Source organism: Perissodus microlepis, chromosome 1, assembly GCF_051167445.1.
Source record: "Perissodus microlepis isolate ML-2025 ecotype Zambia chromosome 1, ASM5116744v1, whole genome shotgun sequence".
NCBI classification, from domain to species: Eukaryota; Metazoa; Chordata; class Actinopteri; order Cichliformes; family Cichlidae; genus Perissodus; species Perissodus microlepis.
This window is the reverse complement of record NC_140461.1, coordinates 34,124,966-34,151,233: the sequence shown is the minus strand read 5'-3', so window position 1 is coordinate 34,151,233 and position 26,268 is coordinate 34,124,966. Positions and strand designations below refer to the sequence as shown.

Here is a 26,268-nt window from a genome sequence, read left to right as displayed (position 1 = left end):
ACATATGCGATTAAATCGTGGTCATGGTAATTAAGACTATTAATTTTAGCACTTGTGTCTGTTTTGGTTCCTTTTTTAATATTCTTACGATAAAAAAGCAGCGTGTCACTGTTGTACTCGGTCACGATAACAGCAGCAGTGAAAATATGAACGCTTATGTACTTATGTAAGTCTTAATAAAAACTAAATTTAAAAAGTATCATCTGATTATCATTTAAAATTCCAATTAAGCTTAACCTGAAAGCAGTTGCATGTGTGCACGTGTGTAACCAACTCACATTGGGTCTCCATTGCGGATGTGTTTGCAGGCAGTCTGGATAACGGACTCGCAGGCCTCGTTGAGAGCCCGGTCGATCCGATAGTCGCCTCCTGGATCAGCAGACTGGATCAGAGTCTGAAGCTGCAGTGAGGAAAAAGAATATTCGAATATTCAGGAAATAAATTTAATGGCAAGAAGCTGGATTTTATTTATTTGTCATTATTTTATTGACAACCCATCTACCCCCAGTAACTGCAAATCTGATCAAACAAAATTCTGCCCGACATGACATGACAACTCAGAGGACCGGTCACAGTGTCTGCTGTTTGTGAAGTATTTAGCCAATACAAAATCTGAATGTTCTTCACTGACAACAACATTTTTGATAACTAAATTTGCAGTTTTATTTCATGATGACTGATTGAATGAAGGACTGATTATTTCATGCAATGGTCTTACAGCGTTCTGGCAGACGCTGTCCATGGCATTGCTCCGGTCACCGCGACCGATTCTCATCAGACAGTGCAGTGTGCGGCCTTTGCGGTGCAGGCCGGAGCACTGGGCCTCGATCTCCGTCCGGCAGTGAAGCACGATCTCCGGACTGAGAGAGAAATCCTCCATCAGCATCCGCCGGTAGTCCAGCATCTCCCCCTGGCATTCTCCGCTGACCGGATGCCCTGCGTAGCACAAGAACCACCTATTACTAACACGATTAACAATGAATGCACATGAAATGTAGATAACTTCACACCCTATTTATTATGTTTGCAATTATATTTATAAAAAAAGAAATACTCTTTACTTAAAGCTGTATTCATTTACTTTTTGGCTACTCTGGGATTTCAAGGTCTCATTTAACAATATATTCCAAATAAATTCTATATAGAGAGTTTAAGTCCACCACATAAGGGTTAAGTCCAATCTTTACTCTAAGTTTTATTTTGGTCTCCTCCTTTGTTCACCATCTTCTAGCTTTGTCAATCTAGTGTTAGATACAGGAGATTGATATTAAGAAGATTTTTGCAACCCTGAGTTAATGACCAGTTTTTCTCTAAACACCCCCCCACCACCAACAACAACACCACCACTCACCACGGTGCACAGCAGCTTCAAGGCACAGGAGCAGGTATGACAGTCGGGCTTCACGGGCACGCGGCAGGCTGGTGTCCAGGCTGCAGCGCTGCTTCCTCAGGTCCAGCTTGCAGGCTTTAGCTAACGAGTAACTAACTCTGTAGTCCTGAGAGATGAGCTTCTGACGAGTGGTGAGAGCATCACGGCACTTTGAAGGCGAAGGAGGGGAGAAAGGTTATTAGAGACCAAACAAGTTCACTAAAGTTTACTCAAAAGCCCTACAGAGTTTCATCAGTCACGATCGTGCAGCCCTGTCAGCCACGCCGAGGAACAAGATGAATAAATGAGATGGTTGTACCTTTTCCGACATGGCCTCTTCAAACTTGTGATTGAACAGACACTTGTAGACTTTCCCTTCTCCTGCCTGAATCTGTGGAGAAAAGTAGAAAAGGGTTTCCGCTCTGAGATGTTAAAGGGATTTGCCAGCCCCACACAGCTTGTGTTTCTACAGTTGGAAACCAAGAGAAACCAGTTCATGTATAATTTCCATATTTTCTGAATGCATTAACTGTTTGTGTCTGATCACCGGAAGCATGAACATCATGCAAGCAGCGGTAGAGCCTCCTTACGTTCTGGCAGAACCTCTCGCGGTCGTCTCGGCAGGAGAAGTAAAGGTGTCTGTCGAGGTGAAAGTCATCTGAGGAAAGTTCCGCCACCCGCAGGATCGCTTTCTGACACTCCTCTTTGATTGGATGAGGACGATCCTGTTGCTCCACCTCCCTCACTAACGCCTTCTCGAGACAAGCGATCACTTCACCCTGGGAGTGAATGTCCTGTAAAGAGACATCAGGGATTCAGAGAGAGGGCGATGACACTCTGAATATGCTGATGATCTATAGGCATGGTGTCATAATGTAGTGGTTTACACATTCCATTGGCAAGCAAACGGTTGCTGGTTTGATTCCAGCTGGCTTACAAAATTCTTGCAGACCAAAGAGTGGGTTGACTTTCTCTTCCATATAACGAGAAAGAAATTAATGGGATTTGCAAAAACTTCCAACTATATTTTACCAAATGGAACTTAACAGGACACAATGTAACGTGGGTACAGTACAAGACTCGACACTATTTATATGTTTGAAAATAACAGTAACAAGTGTTGCAAGTGCATAAATGCTAAAAATCTTAGGGTTAGTTTAGCCCGTTTCCTGGGGGTTACTAGGCAACATGATTACAATATAATATGTAATATTGATAAGAACCTTTGTAGGCCTAAGATGTACTTGTGTGCCAATTGTGGACTGTGTAGGAGGACATCATACACAAATGGAGATTTTGTGTATTATAATAAGCACTAAATAGCCTGCACTTGCCACTTGGAGAGGTGGGTTTCCTCTGGTTACTCCACCTTATTATTTTTTTGGTTTAACCCGAAAAGCCTGTAAATTAACTTTTCCTGATTTATGATTTATTAACTTCTGCATATATTTGCACAGTCCTCACCTTGTGTCCTATGTTGATGCTGCCGCAGCGCAGGCTGTTGATATCTTCTTTGCATTTGTCCATGAAGCCACAGATCAACCTGTAGTCGCTGAAGATGATGCTGGTCATCTTGGTGATATACTGGTTACACTGGTACTCACTGATGTTAACACGGTGATCCACCAGGCAGGACACCAGGTAGCCCCTCCCTCGCTCCACCTCATTACACTCCTTTATCTGAAGGTGCGGAACATTTGACAGGTCAGAGGAGAGCAAAGGACAGACCTAGAACTTCCCTGTAGAGTCAAAGGCAGACTGACCTCAGTGATGGTGCTCTTACAAATCTCCATGGCCACAGATTCAAACTTTGGATCTGTGGTTAGATTGAGTTTGTAGTTCCACAGAAGCTGATTGAGGAAAAAAAAAGTTAGGATTTCAATTACAATCCAATTTATATGTTAATTAGAAATGAACATGACTAAAAAAAAGCCAACTCATTAACTACAACTAGTAGCAAAGAGTTTGTGGTGGTCGTATAAAGCATTGCATTTAATTAGATAATTTCTCTTCTTTATTTTTGGAGGAGGCACAACTGTTAAAAGTTTCTCTTGAGAAAGCAGCTTCTAAACTCACAAAGTTTCTTTGTGAATGTGATGTTGAACTAGTCCAAAACTAAGTAATCTATCCTGAACGATTTTACAAAAGAATAGTTTATTCAGAGAGAACTACGCCTCCCATGATCAGACAGTCCCCATCCTGAAGACTGATGATTTTTTTAAGGATTTTAATGACAGAAATTAGACCTTCCAATGTGCTCTTTTTATTGTTTTCTGATACTCTGTGTATCACTTTCTTATCAGAGGGGTTCCAGCTGCAGCATCCACAAACAACAGCTACTGAAAGTCGGTCCACCGAGAAAATAAGATAGAACAAGTGAGCGTGTGACATGTTAACTGCAGCCAGTGCTTTCCATGCTGTAATAAAGACAGTCCAAGTGCTCCATAAGCCTTGCGGTGTTTCATAAAACTGTCTGCTGTTAGCAGCCCTGAACTCTGAATATTGAAGGTTTATCATCCAGAAGGCACGGAGACGAGCTTTTGGAAGCTCTTAACGCAAAAAGAGGAGAAACTCCTAATTTAAAGTTAGATGGCGTTGATGTCAGTGACGGTCATCAGCTGGCTGTGTGGAAGCTGTGGGTTCTTCAAAGCTAGTATTTAGAGTGGGAAAGAAAATGTGAAAGGACCTTGTTAAACAGAGAAGAGAGGATCTTAGGTTTATTCATGGTCAGCGGTTGCTGATAATTAGACTGCTTTATTTTAAATTCTCTAAATGTTTCCAATAATCTCTCCAATTGTACAGTGCATTAAAATATGCAGGTCTGTGACACTGCTCCAAAAAATATACTGAATTGAATTAGTATGCACAGACTGCTTTTTAGACAGATATTGTATTAGATTCTACATTTCTACTTGTTTACCATTTATGGCACTAAGACATATTTCTAAGATAATATAATCCAGTTTACAGTAGTGGTTGTGGCCCTGAGTCAATAAACATACTAACATACTTGCATGCAGAACGTTTACCATGTTCACTCCTTTATATGCATTTTAATATTATATAAATATATTTCATGCAAGCAGTCATCTCATTGCACTTTATATTGTAAGGTAAAACCTCTAAAATATTAGAGAGAGAGCTACAATGATCCCCTATAAGGAAAACAATTGGCTACAGTGGTGAGGAAGAACTTCCATTTATCAGGAAGAGATCCCTAGAATCAGGTTCAGGCAGGGGCAGACCTCTACCATGACTGATTAGGAGTGAGAGGAAAGAGCATACAGAAAAGTATAGAGATAAGCAAATAGGACAAAACTAAAACCAATTATATCTGCAGTAGTTGGGGATGACATAAATGTTACAAATATTTGTTATGAATAAATTAAAGGCATAACGCAGTGATCACGAGACATGGATGGAAAAGAGTCCTCAGGTGACAAAGGTTCGTAAACTCAGCCAAAAATTTAAGTGTAAACTTTTCAGCAGTTGGTGCATCACAGCTCAACAGTAAGTTGTGAAACTAACAGTGAAAAGTTGATCTCTGTGTGTGTTAGGATGTTCTGTCAACCTTTGAAATTACATATTTCAATATGTTTGGTTTAAATTCTTTAACAGCAGGGGCAAATAACAGTAACTTTGACTTAAAAATCTGTCAGATGCAGTGAAATAATTCCAGCAGTCCAAGCAGGACAGGTATGTACCACCCTGCATATCCAAAAGGCTAATTATCACATTTGATTTCTTGGTGAGTTAACTTTAAGCCAAACAGACTTGGTTAAAATTTTGATTTGGCCTGACAGCATTAGCTGAGTATGAAGGCACGCCTCTGTTATATCTTTCTTTGTCTCACACTTGTACTGTTTGATTAAAAAGTTCTGCGTGAATTTGTGTGTTTTAAAACAAATACTCACATGGTTGCAGTCAGGAGCAATATCAATTTCCTGCAGAAAGACAAAAAGAGGGAGAAATGTGAATCTTCAATTCAATTCAATTTTATTTATATAGCGCCAAATCACAACAACAGTCGCCTCAAGGCGCTTCAGTAGATTTAAACATCTTTCAACACTCTAGTTTAATCCATGCTTCCATCAGAGAGACACAAATAGTCATTTGTGCTTTAAGGGCTACCTTGGTATTTTTACTGCCATATTTTGTCAACATGCTGCAACAATGAGATTTCCAAGTTTGGCACGCATCAGAACCAAAAACCAACTCTGACAAACTCCAACTTTCAAGCAGCACCATAGCCAGAGATAAAAGCAAAAAGTTCCAACACCTGCTTGTATTTCTTTGTGCACTGGTTGAACAAACTAGATATAATAAGATAGTAAGTGTGTTCAGAGGTATCGGAAGGTTTTTTGTTTTATTAGTTATATGTATATGCTGAACCTACTGCAGCATGCATTGGTTAATAAACCAACAACAAGACTCAGCAAAGGCACGGTTAGTTACACTGAAACCCTTTAAAACTGTTGAGCTTGTTGGCAAGCAGTCCATTTTCCTAAGGCCATGTGAGTATAGGCAGAGTTTCCAGTTAAATGTTGCTAATTTTCATTATATGACGATTGTTAAGACTGATTTTAAATCACCAAGATTTGGTCATTTAAAAATCTGATATACTGGGCAACGCTTTTTTCATTCAGACACATAAAAACAGATTTCCCTAAAATTTGTTTATGTGCAGTTATTTAAGAATTTAAGACCGTTTTAATTAATATATGCATTTTTAAAATAAAGTTTGTTTTACTATCAAAAGTTGTTGACTACTGATTTACACTATGCTCAACTATGCTTGTGTTCATGGACTTGTAAACGTGTTTCCAATACAGAATAGCGCCCTCTGATAGAAAACTATGCAACATCAACACTCATAATATGGTTGAAGGGTGTTTCTCCCATTGCTTCTTTACTTTTAGTTATTGGCCATTATAAATGTTGGTCCCAATAAATCAACAAATAGATAATATTGGTTAATATATAGGCGGGTGCTAATAATTGGTATAGGTCAATTAAGTTGGTCAATATATACACTTAAGGAGCAAAGCTATATTTTTATTATCTTTTATTATCTTCACCCAATGTAGTTTAATGTTAGCATGACATCTAAGAAAAGATCGAACTGAACTATTAACAAACTGATTGGAAACTCAGGTAAATTTTGCTACTAGTAAGTAATGTGGCCTAAAAGCTAAATTTTTGCTTTTTGTAAAGTTACTTTGTACAATTTAGGACTTTTATCACAAGGTAGAATTCTTCTATCTGCATATAAAATTATTTAATGTTGCTATCTTGAAAGATGATTTTAAATGAATAAATCTGTGCTCTAGTAGCCACAAAAAGAGGTGGGCTAAGTACGATTTGCAGAAACGTTGAGCTAACACTAGCTTACATAATATCAACCCTATTTCAACTTCAGTCAGCCACTTTTCAGAACAATATACATAAGGCTTAGATAAACTATAGCATTTCATTTTTTGAAGTTCTGTTGCCTTAGTCAATTTAGATGGTGTTACACTTTTGTTCAACAAGGGGTTTTTTAATATCTCGCAAAAACATTTTTGCAAAACCAACCTCTGCAAAAATACAGGAAAGCAGTGCAGACAAGAAATGTGCCTACTGACTCGCCTACTATGTAAAACCTAGACTCGTGCTCCATGGCTAAATCAAAGGTAGGATTTTAGTGCAACTGAGTGAGATGGAAAATACATAGAGTGCATTTTTGGAACCTTCCCTTTAGCTTCAGAAAGAAGTGTTCAAAAATTCCACCAACATTGCCCTAAAGCGCTGAGCAAAGTAATGTTTTTTTTCTCCAAAACGCAGCAGTTTAATATGAACAAAGCAGCAGAAGCGCTTCATAGACTCGCCCACAACATCCTTGACTATCAGACAAAAGCCAGCAGCAGAAGCTCTTCTTACATCTCCACATCACTTTGCTGTAAAAAGACATGAAAGCACTTTGTGATAACTCTGCTGTGCCCACGGGGACAGTGACAAAAGGCCTTCTTTTGATTTTAAACTCTCATTTCCACTAAATGCTTCAGACACAAAGAAATGAGTGTAATAAGGATACAGACCCTTGGTGGGTTCCCAAATTTAAAAAAAAAAAAAAAAAACTAGTGATACTATGAGTTATTAATTAATGAAGAGCTGATCCATTCACATCAAAGGCTTTTGAAAAAAGACCATATTAATCAACTAGACTGATCAAACTGAAGTGGAAAGGATAATTGTGCCTTGGTAAGGGGCAGAGAGATAAAACAAATTGGGGCTGATGTGTTCCACTGAAGACTCTACATGTACAACTCTATACATGTTAAAAGTAGCCTGGCTTTTTCTGCGACTAAGTCATTGAAATAACTATACAGCAGAAACTACTCATGGAGATGGACACACCGAGAGATATCACTAATTCCTTAACGCAACTAAACTTTTAGAGATCTTTTTATGTGTCCTTGTAGAGGCAATGCTTACAACTTGACAGTAGGAGCCCCAAGAAGAGATGAGAACTTGTCAGTTTGGGACAAGCTTTATCTGTCATACAGATGGCCTCACATTTGACTCTAGAATATTACAGTGTACAAACGGGTTCATGATCGACTTAATAACTGCAAGGTGCCTACGCATAAAAACACAAGCTTAAATCATCACACCTCCACCACCGAATAGGCTTTTGCCCTGTTAAACCATCCAAATTAATGTAAAGGAAATAGCAGTCTATCAGAGTTAGAGATACTTCATCATCAATTTAAACAGAAACAGTTTTAATTGTCCATTGTATTAATGACCCGCCTGGGGCTGTTTTTGTTTGACAGGACCAACGGTAGCCTCTTTCTCTGTGACTACATCAGCGTTTCCTTTAAATCCTGAACATTGCACTTAGGACAACGATGTTACTACGGTATAAGCAGAAACACTGAGTAAAAAAGAATTGTAGGACTGCAAATGCTACCCATAGCTACACAGCATCCTGGCACGCCATCTCCCCATAGTTACTATTTGTCACAATGCCTTAATGACCACAGCTCTAGAAATATCCCTGGCTTCTTTCTGCTATTGCAAAGTGACTTGCTGTTACTTTATAACTGTGTTGCTGTTTCTCAGACGTCTATCAGCTGTCAGATTTCAGGGCTTACACCACCACAAATAGATTCTCAAACTGGGTGTACTGAAAGCTCATGCTGCTCAGCTGCCCCTGTTACTGCCACTATGTGTGTGTGTGTGTGTGTGTGTGTGTTTCTCTAGAGAAGAGGCAGATTTATAAGAGCCATTTACCTCTTCGGGAGGCCACAGCTGTTATAGAGTCAAAGCAATGTAATTATCTCTGTAAAGAGGGCATCGCTCAGGGCTGCTGGAGGAGGTGTCTCGTGTGTGTGTGTGTGTGCGTGTGTGTGCGTGTGTGTGTGTGTGTGTGTGAGTGAAAGAGCAGATGAAGTTAACATGATGATTAAAAAAAACACACAAGGGAAATTTTTTTCAGGGACAGTATGGGTTGTGTAACAAATGGTTTGCAAGATAGCTCATTTAAAATATTCTTTAATGTAAAGCAATTATAATTTCTTATTGGCTATGAACACATTATATGTTAAGTCTTTTTTTTTTTTTTGTGTCCCGTTTGGATCTTTAGCCGTCAGAATTGTTGTCTTAAGGCCAAGAAAGATGCCAAGCGGATTTATTTTACCAAGTGGATCATCATGGCCTTGCCATATTGGTCCATTTGATTGACCTTTATTATAATTATGAATTTATTTTATTTTCGGTTGCTACAAACGGGACAGACATGACTGGGGGATAGGACAGGGAGAAAGAATGAAAGAAAGAGAGGGAGAGAAAGAAAACCAAAGGGGAGAAGAGACGGTGAGAAGGGGGGGAAGAAAGGAAAAAACAAACAAACAAACAAAACACCTGGATCACCTGTATGGAGAAAAAAAAACAGAAGAGAAAGAAAACAACAAAGAGCAACATAATAAAAACAGCACCATCACAATAAACTAGCTCGCAGTAGATAATAGTAGATACTAAATAATAAACGATATTGTGCAGCACGCAAGATAGACAGCACATAATGTGCTTTGAGGCAGCAGCCAAGAAAGGTGTAGTCCGCGTCTGTGAACACCCGTGTGTACACCTGTGTGCATACCTGTGTGGATCAGCATGCTTGTATTCCAAAGGTTTCTCCATGTAACGATCTGCTAGGGAGTGTGGGGAGCCATAGCCCCGTCCACCAGGGTATGAAGCAGGTATGGAGGAGATCCAGGCCCCAGATATCCAGAGGCCCCAGAGTACAAGGACCCGAGGAGGACCACCAAAGGGGGGGGAACCATGCCACCCTCCTGGGAAGAGCTGAGTAGAGCCCCAAAGGAGAGGTCACCCCGCAGCTACGGAGCAGAGGCCAGAGGGGGTTGCAGTGGCGTGCCCGCGGGCTCTGCCGGCAGCCAGCTGCGCCAGAGAGGACCGAGCTTCAGGCCCAGAGGCCCGAGGGCATCCCACCCCCCGGAAGGAGCCCAGCCGGGCCACAGGCGCCCGGCCCCGCCAATCGCGGCCACCAGGAGTGAGCCGGTACATGCATGAGCGCCCAGCCCCAGACGACAAGGACCACCAACACACCAACGTCTGAGGGCATCAGCCACCGGCAGGGAGTGTGGTGAGGGGAGACAGGCCTCCGTACTTTGGAGGGCCTGAGATGTACCCAGAGAGGTTGAGTCTAAGACCCAACCTGACATATAGACACAGACAAACAGGCACACGCGGACACAGACGTGCATTCCCACCCCCATATGCACAACCAAATACTCGGCACTCACCCAACGTGTAGACAGACACAAATAGACACTGCACAGACAGTCGCACTCCCCAAACATACTCTATATCCCAGGTCCAGGTACCCCCGCCCCCAGAGGGGCAAGCCGCACCTAGACCCAGGAGATGTAACCCTTCTCTCTGGGGTGGAGGCAAGCGGACCACCTCCTTATCTGCAGTAGCAGGGAGGCCCCGCATCCCAGACCCCAGTCTGACGGCCAGCACCTCCTCCCAGCCCCCCAGCCCTGACGGCTAACAGAACCGGGGTGAGTGAAGACCTCAAACCTCCCTACACCCGCTCATATGTAGTGTTGCTGTGTGCTGTTCTAAAGTGCATTTAAAACTCAGGAGAGCATGGTACTAGCTTCCTCTCAGAGAGCAGCACGGCTCCTCCCGAAAACCCTTAGTGTCTAAATGCATTTAAAATTGAGGGTAGGGCACCAGCGCCAGAGGTCGGTTGGAGTACAACGACCATCCTCTGGATGCTGTAAAACGTGCCCACCCCCAAGTCCCTATATGTATGTGTTATGTGAGAGTGTGAGTAATGTGGATGTCTAGGTTGCAGAATAAAATTGAGGCACAGGCGGCCAGACGGGGACAGAGGGGGAGTGCCTCCCCTGCACCCTGGTGACATACCTGTCTGTATGTTAAGTCTTTTATCATCATCATTTTGTCCTCCATTGTCTATTTATACAGAACCATGTAACTGTGTATATCTGTGGAGTACAGTGCAAAATGAGACTGACGTGATGCTTTAAGCTTTTGCTGTATTTGTGACAATGACTGAGGTTGATAAAAGACATGGAAATCTATTATCACTGTACAAAATGTCTTTTAAATGTATTAAGTCTATCAGTGAACATGTGTCATTTTCTATTGCATTAAATTATATTTTTTTCATTATTTTGCTCTATATTGTATATTGGCCAACTTATGTTTACCAGACACTTGATTAGGTAGACCTGTTAAAGTGCTTATTAATGGAAATATCTAATTAGCCAATGATATGGCAGCAACGCAAAGTATTTAGGCATGTAGCAAGGGTCAAGACAGCCTGCTGAAGTTCAAACTGAGGATCAGAATGAGAAAGAGAGGTGGTTGAGGTGTCTTTGAACGTGGTGTGGTTGTTGGTGTCATGCTCTAGTCTGAGTGGAAGGCAACAGTAATGTGATTGCAAGGTATGCAGATGAGCATCTCTAAGCAAAAAACAGATTGATCCTGGAAGCAGATGGGCTACTGCAGAAGAAGCCCACACCAGGTTCTTGTCAGAAAGGGAACCTGATTATAATTTGCATGGGTTCAGCAAAATTGGAAAATAGGAGACTGGAAAAAGTTTCCTGGTCTGATGAGTCTTTAATACAAGATTTTTCATGGTGGAGTCAGAATTTGAAAACATGGATGCATTCTTCCTTGTATCTGTCATGGTCGGACAGTCCTTCCCGGGGCGACCTGCCTGTGTGTGTATGTGTGTGCTTCTCTCTTTCTCCTCCTCCACCCAGTGGCTGACACACCTGCACCTAATTTGCCACCCAGCTGTCACTGATCATCCTTCGTTGTGGGCTGAGGTATTTAACTGTGTGTCCAGATGGCAGTCGACGCTGGATTGTACTTGAAGCTCGGTAGTAAAGAGTGTTTTGTGACTTGCAGCTTAGCTTTAGCCGGCTAGCTTCCTCACCTGTGGTTTTTGCTCGTTTATAGGAGGAAGAGATACAGAGCTGGAGGTTGGAGAGAAGGAGCCCGTGGATTAAGCTATTGGAGGAGAACACACACTCTGAGAATCACTTTGGAAACTCACCTGCGCACCACTGGGAGTTTGGAGAAGATCACTGTTGGACTTTGCACTTCACTTTATGTTTTGAAACTGTTTTTGGGCACTGTAAATAAACGCACTGTGTACTTTGCATCCTGAGCTCCGCGACTGAGTCCGTACTTTCCCATTACCCGTGACAGAACAATCCAGCCAGGAATGGACTCAGCAGACTCAACTCCCGTCCAGCGCGAGCTCGCGCTTCAAGCTGAACGGTTGGAGCGGCATGAAAAGATGCTGCAGCATGTGGCCGAGGAGCAGTCCGCGCTACTACAGGTGGTATCTGAACTGAAAGGTATGTTGCTTGCTACACCTAGAGCACTCGTTCAACCACCAGAGCCCACTACACCACCACAACCACCAGTGGAGCTTCTAAATGTAGCAGCGGCCTGTCCCCTTCCTCCATCTCCGCCTCCGCCTCAGCGAGAACACACGTTACCTGTACCTGAAAAATTCAGTGGAGAGTTGGACAAAAGCCGGGGATTTTTGACTCAATGCTCTCTGATTTTTAGGCAGCAGACTCGAGCTTATGCCTCTGATATTGCCAAGATCACCCTCATGGTGGAGCTCATGACCGGACGAGCACTACTCTGGGCTCAAGCAGTCCTGAGCGCCCAACCCTCCATCTCATATAGTGATTTTTTGAGCAAATTTCGGTGTGTGTTTGACAAAGGCTCTAACCCTGACAGTGCTGCTCATCGCATGTTTACTTTAAAGCAGGGCCGGCGGAGCGTGGCGGACTTCTCCGTGGACTTTTGGATCCTGGCCGAGGAGACGGGCTGGGAGGAAAAGGTGCTCCGAGGAGCATTCCTAAACAGCTTAAATGAGAATGTCAAACGTGAGTTGGCCACTAAAGAGCTTCCTAAATCATTAAGTGCCCTGGTTAACATGTGTATCAGTCTAGACGACCATATGCGGGAGTTTGGCAGGCGGACTGGAGATGGGCGACGGTCAGTAGGGGGCGTAGGAGTTCCGACTGGACTCCCCTCTCTCGAGTGGAGAGAGGAGGGAACGGACTCACCTGCTGACGAGGAGCAACCCATGCAGCTGGGACGGACTAAATTCACCCGGAGCAGAAGACAACTGGTGGGTGAGTGTTTTGTGTGCGGGAAGAAGGGGCATTTCGCGGACTCCTGTCCCTCACGGCTAAAAGACTCAGCCCGTCAGTAAAGGTGGGGATACTGACAGGTGCGCCGGTGAATACATTCCTCCACCTCAGCTGCCCCGCTAAATTACGGTTTCTTTCCCGCACCCATTCTTGTGATGCACTAATAGACTCGGGAGCTGAACAAAGTTTTTTGGATGAGGCTTTGGCCCACAAGATGGGTTTGCCTGTTGTTCCTCTCCCTGAAACGCTCCAGGTGTCAGCGCTTAATGGCAGGCCTTTAGCCGCTGTCACTCACCGCACTCAAGAAATCACACTCACTCTCTCCGGCAATCACACTGAACAGATGTTCCTGTTTCTCTTCAAGGCACCTGACACACCCTTAGTTTTGGGATTCCCCTGGCTCCACAGATTGATTGGGCCAAGGGATGTATCGTAGGGTGGAGCACCCATTGCCATGAGCAGTGTTTACGCTCTGCAGTGCCGGGTTGCATGTCAGACGATCCTGCGGGGCCGCCCACTCGCCTCGACTTGTCAACCGTGCCAGCCGAATATCATGATCTAGGTTGAGTCTTTAGCAAAGACGGGGCCCAATCGCTGCCCCCCCCATCATCCGTACGACTGCGGGATTGATTTGCTCCCAGGCGCCCCCTTGCCCACTAGCCGACTCTACAGTATCTTGAAACCTGAGCGCGAGTCTATGGAGCGCTACATTACCGACTCCCTGGCAGCAGGCATCATCCGTCCCTCCACCTCTCCCTTGGGTGCAGGCTTCTTTTTTGTTGAAAAGAAAGATGCGTCCCTACGCCCCTGCATTGACTATCGGGGACTGAACAAGATCACTATCAAAAACAAATATCCTCTACCTCTGCTCGCCTCAGCTTTTGAACTCCTTCAAGGGGCCACCCATTTCACCAAACTTGATCTCCGCAATGCTTATCACCTGGTCCGCATCCGCGAGGGGGACGAGTGGAAGACGGCCTTCAACACCCATCTGGGCCACTTCGAGTACCTGGTAATGCCGTTCGGACTCACTAACGCCCCTGCCATTTTCCAAGCCCTGGTAAATGACGTCCTACGAGATTTTTTGAACCACTTCGTGTTCGTTTACCTTGACGACATTCTGATTTTCTCCAGGTCCAGAGCTGAGCATGTTAAGCATGTGAGACTGGTGTTGCACCGCCTGCTGGAGAATCGGCTGTTTTGTAAAGCGGAAAAATGTGAGTTTCATGCCTCAACTGTCTCTTTTCTGGGTTTCATCATTGAACAGGGCCGGTTGCGAGCAGACCCGGCTAAGGTCAAAGCTGTGTTGGAGTGGCCTGTGCCCGGCACCCGGAAGAAGTTGCAAAGTTTTCTGGGATTCAGCAACTTCTACAGACGTTTCATCCGGGACTTCAGTAAGGTGGCATTGCCTCTTACTCAACTCACATCGCCCAAACAGCCGTACCTGTGGTCTCCAGCAGCTCAGCAAGCATTCGACCGTCTCAAGAGCCTGTTTGCCTCGGCCCCCATCCTGGCCCAGGCTGACCTCGCCCTGCCGTTCGTGGTGGAAGTGGACGCTTCTGATTCGGGAGTTGGGGCGGTTCTCTCTCAGCGCAAGGCAGGTAAATTACACCCCTGTGCCTTTTTCTCCCGTCGGCTCACTCAGGCTGAAAGGAATTATGACGTGGGCGACCGGGAGCTTCTTGCCATCAAGTTGGCGCTGGAGGAGTGGCGGCACTGGTTGGAGGGGAGCGAACATCCTGTTATCGTGTGGACGGACCACAAGAACCTCGCCTACCTCCAAGCGGCTAAGCGCCTGAACGCCCGACAGGCCAGGTGGGCATTGTTTTTTGCACGGTTTAACCTAACCATTACCTACAGGCCCGGGTCCTGGAATACGAAACCAGACGCCTTGTCACGCCAGTTCGCGCCAGACACGGACCCTGAGGAGAAGGAGAGGCCCATTCTGCCAGCCTCATGCATTGTGGGGACCCTCACCTGGGAGATAGAAAGGGTGGTCCGAGATGCTCAGCGACAAGATCCCGACCCCGGCACCGGTCCAGCAGGTAGATTGTACGTTCCCTCAGCGGTCAGGGGTAAGGTCATCCACTGGGCACACACCGCATGGTTTACCTGCCATCCGGGCAGGAACCGAACTGTCACCTTTTTACAAAGACTGTTTTGGTGGCCCTCTCTCTCTCAGGACGTCCGGGAGTATGTGGCCGCATGTCCTGTGTGCGCCCGAAATAAGACGTCTAACTCCCCTCCATCGGGACTCCTCAGACCACTGCCTGTCCCCAGCCGGCCGTGGTCGCTCTGGACTTCATCACTGGCCTCCCTCCGTCCTCTGGTAAAACTGTTATACTCACCATCATTGACCGTTTTTCTAAGGCTGCCCATTTTGTTGCCCTTACCAAACTTCCCACCGCTCTAGAGACTGCCCAGCTCTTGACCCAGCATGTTTTCCGCCTTCACGGCATTCCTCTGGACATTGTTTCTGACCGTGGGCCCCAGTTCACCTCTCGGGTGTGGAAGATGTTTTGTACCGAGCTGGGGGTCCAGGTCAGCCTGTCTTCTGGTTTCCACCCGCAGACTAATGGGCAGACTGAGCGAGCGAACCAGGAGCTGGAGGCCATGCTGCGCTGCGTCGTTTCCTCCAACCAGTCGTCATGGAGTGAACAGTTGGCGTGGGCCGAATACGCCCATAACTCCAGCACGTCGGCCGCTATGGGTGTCTCTCCCTTCGAAGCATCCCTGGGGTATCAACCCCCACTCCTCTCCATCACGGAGGGAGAGGTGGCCGTGCCTTCCGTGCAACATCACATGAGGCGCTGTCGACGGATCTGGCGGGCAACTCGAGCGGCCCTACTGCGTACGAGCGCACAAAACAAGAGACTGGCTGACCGCCGCCGCATCCCTACACCGGCCTATCGGGTGGGTCAGCAGGTATGGCTTTCCTCTAGGAACATCACTCTGCGGACTGAGTCCAAGAAGCTGGCTCCCCAGTTCCTTGGACCCTTTTCTGTGCAAGCCATCCTGAATCCAGTGACTGTCCGACTGGCCCTCCCGCGCAACATGAAGGTACACAACGTGTTTCATGTTTCTCAAATTAGGCCGGTCCGGACCAGCCCGTTCTCTCTTTCTCCTCCTCCACCCAGTGGCTGACACACCTGCACCTAATTTGCCACCCAGCTGTCACTGATTATCCTTTGTTGTGGGCTGAGGTATTTAACTGTGTGTCCAGATGGCAGTCGACGCTGGATTGTACTTGAAGCTCGGTAGTAAAGAGTGTTTTGTGACTTGCAGCTTAGCTTTAGCCGGCTAGCTTCCTCACCTGTGGTTTTTGCTCGTTTATAGGAGGAAGAGATACAGAGCTGGAGGTTGGAGAGAAGGAGCCCGTGGATTAAGCTATTGGAGGAGAACACACACTCTGAGAATCACTTTGGAAACTCACCTGCGCACCACTGGGAGTTTGGAGAAGATCACTGTTGGACTTTGCACTTCACTTTATGTTTTGAAACTGTTTTTGGGCACTGTAAATAAACACACTGTGTACTTTGCATCCTGAGCTCCGCGACTGAGTCCGTACTTTCCCATTACCCGTGACAGTATCAACAGTGATGGTGATGCTGTAATGGAATGGTAGCCCATCAGATGATAGTTACTTCCAGCAGGATAATGCACCATGCCAAAAGGCTCAAATCATCTTAAACTGGTTTCTTTTTTGACTGGACTCAAACATTCTCTATGAACAACAGATTTTAATCCACCTAAGGACCTTTGGGATGTGATGGAACAGGAAATGCAGATCATTCATGTGCAGAAATCTGCAGGAACTGATGCTGTCATGTCAATATGGACCAAAATCTCTGAAGAATGTTTCCAACAACTTACTGAATCTATTCCCCAAAGACTTAAGGAAGCACTGAAGGCAAAAGGGATTTAAACTCAATATTAACAAGATGTGTGTTGGCCCTGCGACAGACTGGCAACCTGTCCAGGGTGTACCCCGCCTCTCGCCCTATGACAGCTGGGATAGGCTCCAGCGCCCCCCCGCGACCCTGAAAAGGAGAAGCGGAAGCGAATGGATGGATGGATGGACATTAACAAGATGTTCTTTAATGAAGTGACCAGTGAGTGTGGATGTAAATAACAAGGTAGATTCTCTACCAGCCTCCTTCCTTTTTGCTAGACCTAGCTAAATGTTCAGTGCAATACAAGAGGCTCTCATGCTTTCCTGAATGTTACCAAACTACAAAGTGTGGGGTAATTATGGTAAATGGGCTGGTTCTTACAGTATATAGCCCCTTTCTACTCTAACTGAGCACTCAAAGTGCTTTTATATGAGGAAAATTGCTGTTGCATTTTTCTGAAATGACAGAAAGTTAAATCAGCTCCTCTTTGAAACCATTTCACCGTAAACTTTATGAAGAAAAGAGAGAATTTATTGCAGGAATGTCTTATTACTCTGCATTTTTCTCAGCTTTGTGTACCAAATTTCCTACTGGGAAAAACATTTATACATAAAACTAAATTAAATAAATAACTTAAACATCAAAGTAAATCAAAAGTAAACACAATCTATACATCTAGCATAACAGAGAAATGTCTTCTGCTTGTACTTTTAAAATAATAGAATCTAGTACGATACAAATGACAGAACAAATTCCTTATATGCTGAATTTTTAGGTCTCAATTTGGGACGCTGAATTTTTTGTTCCTTTTAAAATATCTAATACATGTGAAATCTTGGAATAGATCTAAATTTGTGATCCCAAACCCCCACAAAAAAAGCCAAGTGAAATAAAATAACATGGTTCAAGTCAGTATTTCCAAATCCCTTCATATGGTTTTAAAATTTTTATGGTTGTTTTATAAATATGAGCTAGTGTAAAGGATCTTATCAGGAAGAGATTAATGAGTAATCTGACCCTGTTTTTAAGTTGGTGTGTGTGCGTGTGTGTAGCCGTTTAATCAAACTGATATATTTTTCTTTAGATTTGAATCCAACTTTTTTAAAGCAGAGACAAAAAAGCAAACATTTACAATATAAAGGAAAAAAACATATCGCTGTATGTATGTATAATTATTTGTTGAATTTAAAGCATTTTTCAACTAAAACCATCACGAAATGTACTATAGTCACATCACAAGCTCGGGTGACTTCTTCAGAAGTGCTTTAGTGTTTTACCCAAAGATGTTCAATTTAAAAATGACATGAGGCAGGAGACTTTGCTTGAACAATGACTTCTAATAGCTGAAGTGCAGCTTAGGACACTTTGCATGAGGAAACACTTTTAAAATAATTAAATAGGAAAGAAGTGAACTGACCTAGAAAGCAAGATAACAATCTGGGGGGAAAAATCAGATACAGACAGACTGTAAACACTGTATGAAGATTTTTATCATATGGTCATGTAATAAAGCAGGCTGTGAGGGTATCCTTCACTGGACGCATTAAGAGTGAGACTGAAGAACCGCAAGACCACAGCGGTTACTGATTAACAAACAAATAATTTGATCTCTAGTTGTAGTAGCGTCCCTTGCTTGTTTATTTATGGAAAGAAATTAGATAAAAATAAGAGAATCTGTGCATGTAGGCGGCCAATCTTTAAACAGGCACAGAGTGTGAAAGTTGGTTGTGTTCTTCGTCACTATGGCACAAAGAAACAAGACAGGAATCATGTTTAACTGGGGTTTAACTTCAGCCGGCAAGTCACCTGACAGCTGGATGACTGCACTCACACCACACACTTCACACCTCACCAGGTTAATAAGTACTGCACTGAGGTGGAAAGAGGGGTGGTAAAAGCACAAAGCACATTAAAACCTCTCCCTTAAACTACAGAATGTAGTTGAGACAGTCCTGCCAGGTGCAGAGGTCAAGAAGGGGGTGAAGTTCATTTGGGCTGTCACGTGGAATAAATTAAAAAATGATTAAACAGTTAATCAGATTAAGCCTGATAGTTTTGGTAGAGATTAATCTATTTGTTGTTTAAAGACTAATCAGGTTTCATTTAGCTAGTTGCTCTTCAGCCTACAGCCTAAACACAACCAGTTTATAAGCATTTATAACAGCAGACATGATTTTTAATTGTGCTCATGGAACATCAGTTAAGGCCACACAGACAGAGTAGTGTGGATTACTACAGGGAATACCTGGAATACCTGGGGCCACAGGGCAAGAGCCTCTGTGCTGAAGTGTGAACATTCCTAGGTTGAAAGACACACAATTTACTTAAACATATAAAAGTAGCAGATTTTCAGGATGAGGGGCTTTTCACACAGTCTCATCAACTGACCACACGCAAGTAAGAGAAAACTAACAGGTAGATATCAATTTGGGATAAAATCTACACTTAGCACTTGAAGACCTTCAAGTGTCGTTTTTTGAAGGAACTACGTTTTTTGTTCACTTTTGTTAAAAAACAAAACAAAAAACAAAATACACACACACACACACACACACAGAGCGTCACACGGATGGAGGTGCAGATGTTCACCTCTGCATCACAGCCATGCTGACAACCGGGATGACTAAACCCACTGGGGCGACACACCCAGCAGATGCCCATCACCTCACCTGAACCCGAACAGTTTACCGTGGGGAGGGAGCCTACCTCTTTGCGGTCCTGCAGACACTCCAGCACTGCCAGGTTGTTGGTCCAGGTGTGCTTGGGACAGAGGCGGGTCAGGTCCTCCCGGCAGGCCTCCTCCTCCGACAGCTTCCAACCGGTCGCCCTTCGAGGCTGTGAGGCCCCAGCGGCTGCGGCTGCAGGTGCATCCTTCGCCGGCGGATCAGCGGGTCGGAGGACGGGCGGGTTGTGAAACTCGGCCGGGCCGCTGGCAGCCTTCAAGCCGAGGACGGAGCCGAAACTGCAGAGGCACACGGACGACAACAGCAGCAGCAGCTGAGCGCGACTGTACGCCGCCATCTTCACAGCACTGTCAAGCTAGTCCTAATACATGACGACATCACTTCCGGTCAGCGAGGTCACGGTGAGCTTTATTTACCGAAATAAACACACAACTTCCGGTCACTTGAAAAATAAATAAATAAAGCTTTACTGTACTCCTTTAGTAACAGCGTCAGTGTACCCATTGTTTTTACATTGTTGTTTACTCTAGTAAGCAATACGACACGATGATCACGTCACATGATCTCCAGCTCTAGTTTAAAGCTATTTATTTTCATTTAATAGCATCAAAAAGAGAATCAACTAAATGTAGGAAAAATAACGCGAATAAACTTTTCAAATATAAATAATTGGCAATAATAGGCATGTTTCCACACAAAACTATCAGCCTGAATTACTTTTTTTAATGCTAGATATTCCCCCACCTTAAAAAACAAAACAAACAAAAACAAAACAAAACTTGTTTCGAAGTTCCTGCTCTACCTTTTTTTGTGACAACAAATACATTATTTCTTTGGCATCCATTGTACAAGGACAATGCAAGTCCGAATATTCAAACAATTGTTGGATATATCCCCTGATAGTTTGTGTGTGTGTGTGTGTGTTTTCTCTCCCTCCCATGATGCTCTCAGTGATTGTAAGCTTTTATTTTGAAGTTATTGTCACAGTGTTTCACATCATTGCATTCAGTACAAGATATAGTAGGAAAGTATCTATATTCACAGTCAGACATTGTCAGCATTTTTGATTTATTGTGCCCATGTACAGATACAGATGTAATTGTTAATTCTAAACTGTGGAATAGTTGACTGCTTACTGAGATTATTAAGTTCTACTGACACTTTAAAAATGCCTCAAAGCCTGTTTTGGTTTCCTTTGTTTTTTTGTATCGTATAGTGAAAGTGACTTGTCTCTCTGTATGGATAACCTTATTTTCTTGCTTGTGTTTAAGCTTTTAATTTGAAATGTAATGTGTATTTCCCTTTTTTCCAATTAAAGTCAAACATTGCCTTGCAGAAAACCTTTACAATTGCTGTATGCTGAGCAATCACAATTTAATTCACCTCCATTACAAAATGTATAATGCAGTGCAAACAGTATACTGTGTTTAACACTACTGTGTTAACAAGCTTCTTTAACTGTATTTGTAGATTACCTTTTATCTCTAAGATTTAAAGGTACCTTTTGTAATTAAATTCTGCAGAATTAAACTAAAAGGTTTATCAGGCGCAATGTTTATGAAATGCTTTTATATGCATTTAGGTTTTATATTTTTTTATTTTAACTTTTTAAATTATTTGTCTGGCTAAATAAAGGTTACACATTGCTCAGTCTTGTGATACAAATTGGTATTATATGAAAGTACGGCCTGGCCTTAGTTCAGTTTCTGCTGACATCCCTTTAACGCCAAAGGACTTTCAACATAAGGTCAAAGGGCTTGCTTCTTTATTGTTGATAGCTTTTTATTTCATTTGGAAAGGCTTTAGAATTAACAATAAGTACCTGGTATTATACTGTACACAGCAGCCTTTAGTGCCTCTGAGTTTTTATACTTTAATTTAAACAGTTCCTCTTCATTACATTATCTTGAGCTGATGTTATTATCCTTAAGTGATACATTTAAACTCCTTTACAACTTTCTTATTTCAAACCAAATTACAATTGACTCATATACTTAGGTCAACATAGGTAGTGTTTTATTGGTTGACTCTTACTTTTATGTGACTTACCCTCCAACAATATTCCCAGCAATATTTTTAACTGAACTTTTATGTGAGTGTCCACTGAGCTCCAGTTACTGTGTGTAAATCAGAATCAGAATACTTCCCGAAGGAAATTAGGGTTACAGCAGGTAGCACGCTAATGGCGCATGCGCACTTACAAAGGAACCTTCTGACCAACTTTACACAAACATCACATTGGGGAGACATGTCAGAAAGGTAGGCTGATAGGAAAAAAACAACGAAAATACATAACATGAGGTAAGAGGAGGAGAAAAAAAAAACTCCATTCAGACTGAGCTCCTAGTGGGAGAACAGTTTGATAACAGCAAAAACACCTCAGCACAAAAAGCACATGACTATCAATACACCATAGAAACACAAGACAAGCAACAGGGGCGGGTAAAGGGTAAGAGAGAGCCGGTGTAGACAGCGCATCCGGTCCTGCAGCATGTCTGCGCTGGTCCAGTCGACTGCCATCTTCCCCGGTAGGGCACAAGCATCGAAGGCGTTTGGAAAGGGAGGGGGGATCAGTGTGTGCATATCAGTGTATGTGTGTGTGTGTGTCCAGAGTTCAGCTGAGACAGTGTCCTTCGCCCCGCCAGGCTAAGTAAACAGTCTTCCAGGCAACCCAGGTGGCCTTGCATGGAATGGGGGGAACAGTCTAAACACAGTCGTTATCAGGGTGTTTTGTTCAGCTCCAGCCTTGAGGCTGCAGCTGGCGCCGAAGGGATCTACGCATGAAGTGATGATGGTTTTTACTTTAATGCGAACAACTCAGATGAATTTCAAAGCTGTTCTAACAGTCCAACACTGGTCTCTCAATCTCCCGTTGGAGAGCTGTGAGCTTTCTATGATGTTATCCAAACTTACGTTCTGTGATGTTGTCATTCTTTTTGCTCAAAGAGCAGGTTCTGAGAACTCACGACCGCAGTGCACTTCCCCAAGATGTGATCGAATTTGCGCTCAAAGGTGTTATTCGAGCTAGCCCCTCCAGATGTAATCCAGTTTTTCACTCAGAGGTCTTGTTCTGAGTATTCACGGCAGCCGTGCGTTCTCCAAGATCTTCTCCGTGCTGCACTCAATGAGCCCATTTTGAGAAACTCACACCTCGTCCCATCATTTCAATCCCAGCGGGCAGGCTTGTGGGGGTTTGAACAGCCGGTTCCGCTTCCTTAATTCTTCAATAAGCCAGGGCCAAGCCAGCTCCGATCAGCAAGAACCCTGTTATCATGGTTCCGAATAGGTAGATATCTTCAGCAGTCAGGCTCACTCGAGCCCAGACTTCTCGTTGAGAAGGGGTGTTAATTGCATTCAGAGACCAGTTGATCAAATCCATACTTCCTCTTTTAGGTTTTAGAGAACAGACTGTGAGAGAGTGTTCCAGGGAAAAGTAAGTAAAAACACAAGACAAGACAAGGACATAAGAAGCTAAGCAGGGAAGATAAGGGCAGGAGAGGAGAAAAGTGCGACCGCCTTCGCTGAGAGCCAAAAGAGAAAAAGCAGGAATGAAACAGACACGCACATGAAAGGAGCAATCAGCTGCAGACTACAGCTGACTCACAGTTTAGGAAAATGAGCTCTAACTGACTGTCAATGATCCAGCGTTGGCTGGTTCTGCTTTCTCTGTAAACCCCATGGACTTTGTCTCCCCTGATGACACAACTCCGGTGCTCACTGTGACGACTCAACTACAAAACCACTGGTTTTATGGTTATTCCCTCTTTTGGGAACTGCTGGGGAACATAACTGCTAAAAAAAAGACTAACACAACTCTGTCAGTTCATCTCATAACTCCTATCTATCTATCTATCTATCTGAAAAAATGCATTTTGGATGGAAATGGATTAACACACAATTTTGGTGCTCTACTAAGTGTTTACAGCACCAAGATGGTGTAGGTGGGAAAATCTTAAACTCCCTTTGTGTTCAATAATAAAGGAACACTCACAACAACTGAGCTCCATATATCTCAGACTTTAGATGCACACACACACACATACACACACACACACACACACACACACACACACACACACACGTTCTCGCTCTGTTTTTGCTAATTTCATAACATTTGTTGACAATGAATTATACACCCCCAGAACAGAAGTAAAACCGTGTTGAGTCCTTGTCGTGGTCCCAGTATTGTCTAAAGATGCTTCTGGAAGAAACTTCCTCAAGTGTTTGTTCCAGGCTTAGCTGCTGCTGTCGATCCTCCTGTCTGCATTTCAAGCGACAGCTTCTGAAGACAACTGGTGCTGGCCCATGACGCACACGCACACGTGCGCACACACACACAGACACACAGAGTAAACCAAACATCTACAGTATAAAGAGACCAGAGACCTGAGGTATTTCCATCTCCCTTCTTGGCTGCAGGCAGGAATCAGCAGCAGGCAGGATGGCAGAGTAAGCCCTGAGTGGACTGACTGACCACTCTGACTTTTGCAATATTTACAGAAACATTTTAATCACACTTTGCTCTTTCTTTATTTGTCTTTAAAGGATAAAGATGACGCTGAGCTGGAAAAATCATCTGAAGGTAGAGTAATGAATAATTTGTGAGACTAGACCAAAAAACAATAAGAACAATAAATCCATTCATGTACTTACCTTGTTTCAGTCAGGAAAACATGAAAGTAGTTCATTATAACAGCAAAATATCTGATGCGGTTTGATGAGAGGCTCACACATTTTACTTGTGAACACAGGCTGGATTAGGACTAAAGCTTCAAACTTTTTTGTATTGAACTTTTCGTGGCAGTTCAAAGTGATTTTACCTAAAACATGAAAGACCTTAAAAAAAGGATCCCAAGGCAGGATTGAAAAGATACCTTTCAGTGGGATTTAACAGGAAAAAAAATCAAAAGAATGGAAGCCAAACATGAGTTGAAATAAAAAGAAATGGATAAAACTAGAAAATAAAGGTTACAAAAATGAAACAATGATCTGATTCAGGTCATTTAAATGCAAAGGCAATGAGAAAAGTTTGATCTGTGATTATAAGGACTGAGGTAGTTTGTTCCTATAATGTGATATAAAAGATGTATAAATATATCACATAATGGCTCTGTGAAATGAACACAGATTTGGCAATATTAATCAGATCAACATATTTAAATTTTGTATAAATATTAGTCATCATCAGAGATCATAAAGTGTAAAATATTCCCATGACCATTAGGGATATTGATGTGGAGATTCATTTTCTAAGGATGTCACAGCTCAGAGAAATGAAAGATACTCAGGTTAGACAGCCAACAGTGCAGGTATAGTATTAAAGCATTAACTAAATACTTATTGGAAATCAGTAATAACTTTGATATCAACTGTTTAAGTCATTAATGATATAATGATATATCTCTCCAGAATGTGTCCAGCACCTTGTTGAATCTCTGCCACGAATAATTAAAGCAGTTCTGAAGGCAAAAAGGGGCTCAGACTCAGTGCTAGATAGGTGTACAGTGGGCAGTGAGTATATATTTCCTTGAAAATGTATTTGAGGATGCAGTTTGGCTGTTCAGTAAATGAAGCACCTCTTTATTGTAAACAAATCAAGGGAAAGGAAAGCACTAGCAGTAATGTGTTATTTAAGCACAGTGCATTTACAAACTCACCTGATCAAAACGGCCTGACTGTGTTTGATAGTCATCTTCTGCCATCTTCTCCTCCCTCTCTCAGAGCTTGGTGCTGCAAGTTGGCCAAGAAATGCTGGAAGAGGAAGCCCGAGAAGCTGAGAGGGAGAAAATGCAGTACTTGGAAGAGAATTGCACAGCCCTTTTCATTCCAGGCAGTATGCAGGATACAACATGGAGGTCAAAGTGGCAAAATCCAACAAGGTGTTGTATTCAGAAGCTTCTTCTGCCATTATAAAGTTATACAGTTATACAGTGCTTAACAAGGTTAATGGAACACCTCCCGATGTAAGGTTTATGCCACAGCTCCCCTACAGTACCAGTATATGTAATTGCCAAAATCATTTTTCATTTTTTCTGTATTGGCAAGGTCTTTAATCAAAGTGACATTTTTTTAGTCTAAAAATATTTTTTAAAAATTTATTCTAATTTATTCTAAAATGTTTGTTGTTGTTATTACCAAAACACATATGTCTGAACAACAGTGTTCTTTGTCAGGTTGATGACCTTAAGTTGAAGATTCAGTATCTGAATGGGAGGTTTAAGAAGCCAGTCCTGAAAAAGGTGCGGATGGCTGCCCTGCTGGGCTCCAAACATAAAGTGTCCATGGACCTGAGAGCCAGCCTTAAGCAGGTTAAGAAGGAAGTGAAGGACGAGGTAGGTACTTTAGATGTTATATTAGGCAGATGGAGCACATAGTAGCATCCTTCACTGAAAAAAATTAGTAAGATCAGAACGCAACATGAAAGGCTTCACTTTTTGTTACTGCTTTCCTTTGAATGTGTTTCTTAGGAGAAGCAAACGGGCGACTGGAGGAAAAAAATCGAAGACAAAACTGGCACGGGTGGAAGAAAAAAGATGTTCGAGACAGAGGCTTAAATGTCAGCATGTTTTTTCTGCAGTTCACCACTGCCAAGATTTGCCAGATGTCAC

The 26,268-nt window shown here is 43.2% G+C and overlaps 1 protein-coding gene, 1 long non-coding RNA gene and 1 pseudogene across 3 annotated transcripts in view; 2 read left to right on the top strand and 1 right to left on the bottom strand.

The window, feature by feature from the left end:
* LOC146394144 (Golgi apparatus protein 1-like) overlaps nucleotides 1-20,021 on the bottom strand; it is a 35,019-nt gene extending 14,998 nt beyond the window's left edge. Inside the window, exons 1-9 of the mRNA XM_084909475.1 lie at nucleotides 19,683-20,021; nucleotides 5,284-5,313; nucleotides 3,133-3,219; nucleotides 2,834-3,049; nucleotides 1,960-2,163; nucleotides 1,689-1,760; nucleotides 1,352-1,538; nucleotides 719-936; nucleotides 279-400 (exon numbers count right to left, since the gene is read on the bottom strand). Coding sequence (XP_084765601.1) covers nucleotides 279-400; nucleotides 719-936; nucleotides 1,352-1,538; nucleotides 1,689-1,760; nucleotides 1,960-2,163; nucleotides 2,834-3,049; nucleotides 3,133-3,219; nucleotides 5,284-5,313; nucleotides 19,683-19,997 — 1,451 coding nt within the window. The 5' untranslated portion in view covers nucleotides 19,998-20,021. The remainder of the gene's footprint in view (nucleotides 1-278; nucleotides 401-718; nucleotides 937-1,351; nucleotides 1,539-1,688; nucleotides 1,761-1,959; nucleotides 2,164-2,833; nucleotides 3,050-3,132; nucleotides 3,220-5,283; nucleotides 5,314-19,682) is intronic.
* LOC146394145 (uncharacterized) lies at nucleotides 11,658-12,077 on the top strand. The gene is made up of 2 exons (XR_014797327.1): nucleotides 11,658-11,787; nucleotides 11,867-12,077. It is a non-coding gene; the product is annotated as an uncharacterized LOC146394145 (long non-coding RNA).
* A 4,111-nt stretch (nucleotides 20,022-24,132) lies between the features above and the next one.
* Nucleotides 24,133-26,253, top strand: LOC146394143 (troponin I, fast skeletal muscle-like; annotated as a pseudogene). The gene is made up of 4 exons (XR_014797322.1): nucleotides 24,133-24,242; nucleotides 25,382-25,539; nucleotides 25,834-25,992; nucleotides 26,128-26,253. The product of XR_014797322.1 is annotated as a troponin I, fast skeletal muscle-like (transcript).
* The last annotated feature ends 15 nt before the right edge of the window (nucleotides 26,254-26,268 follow it).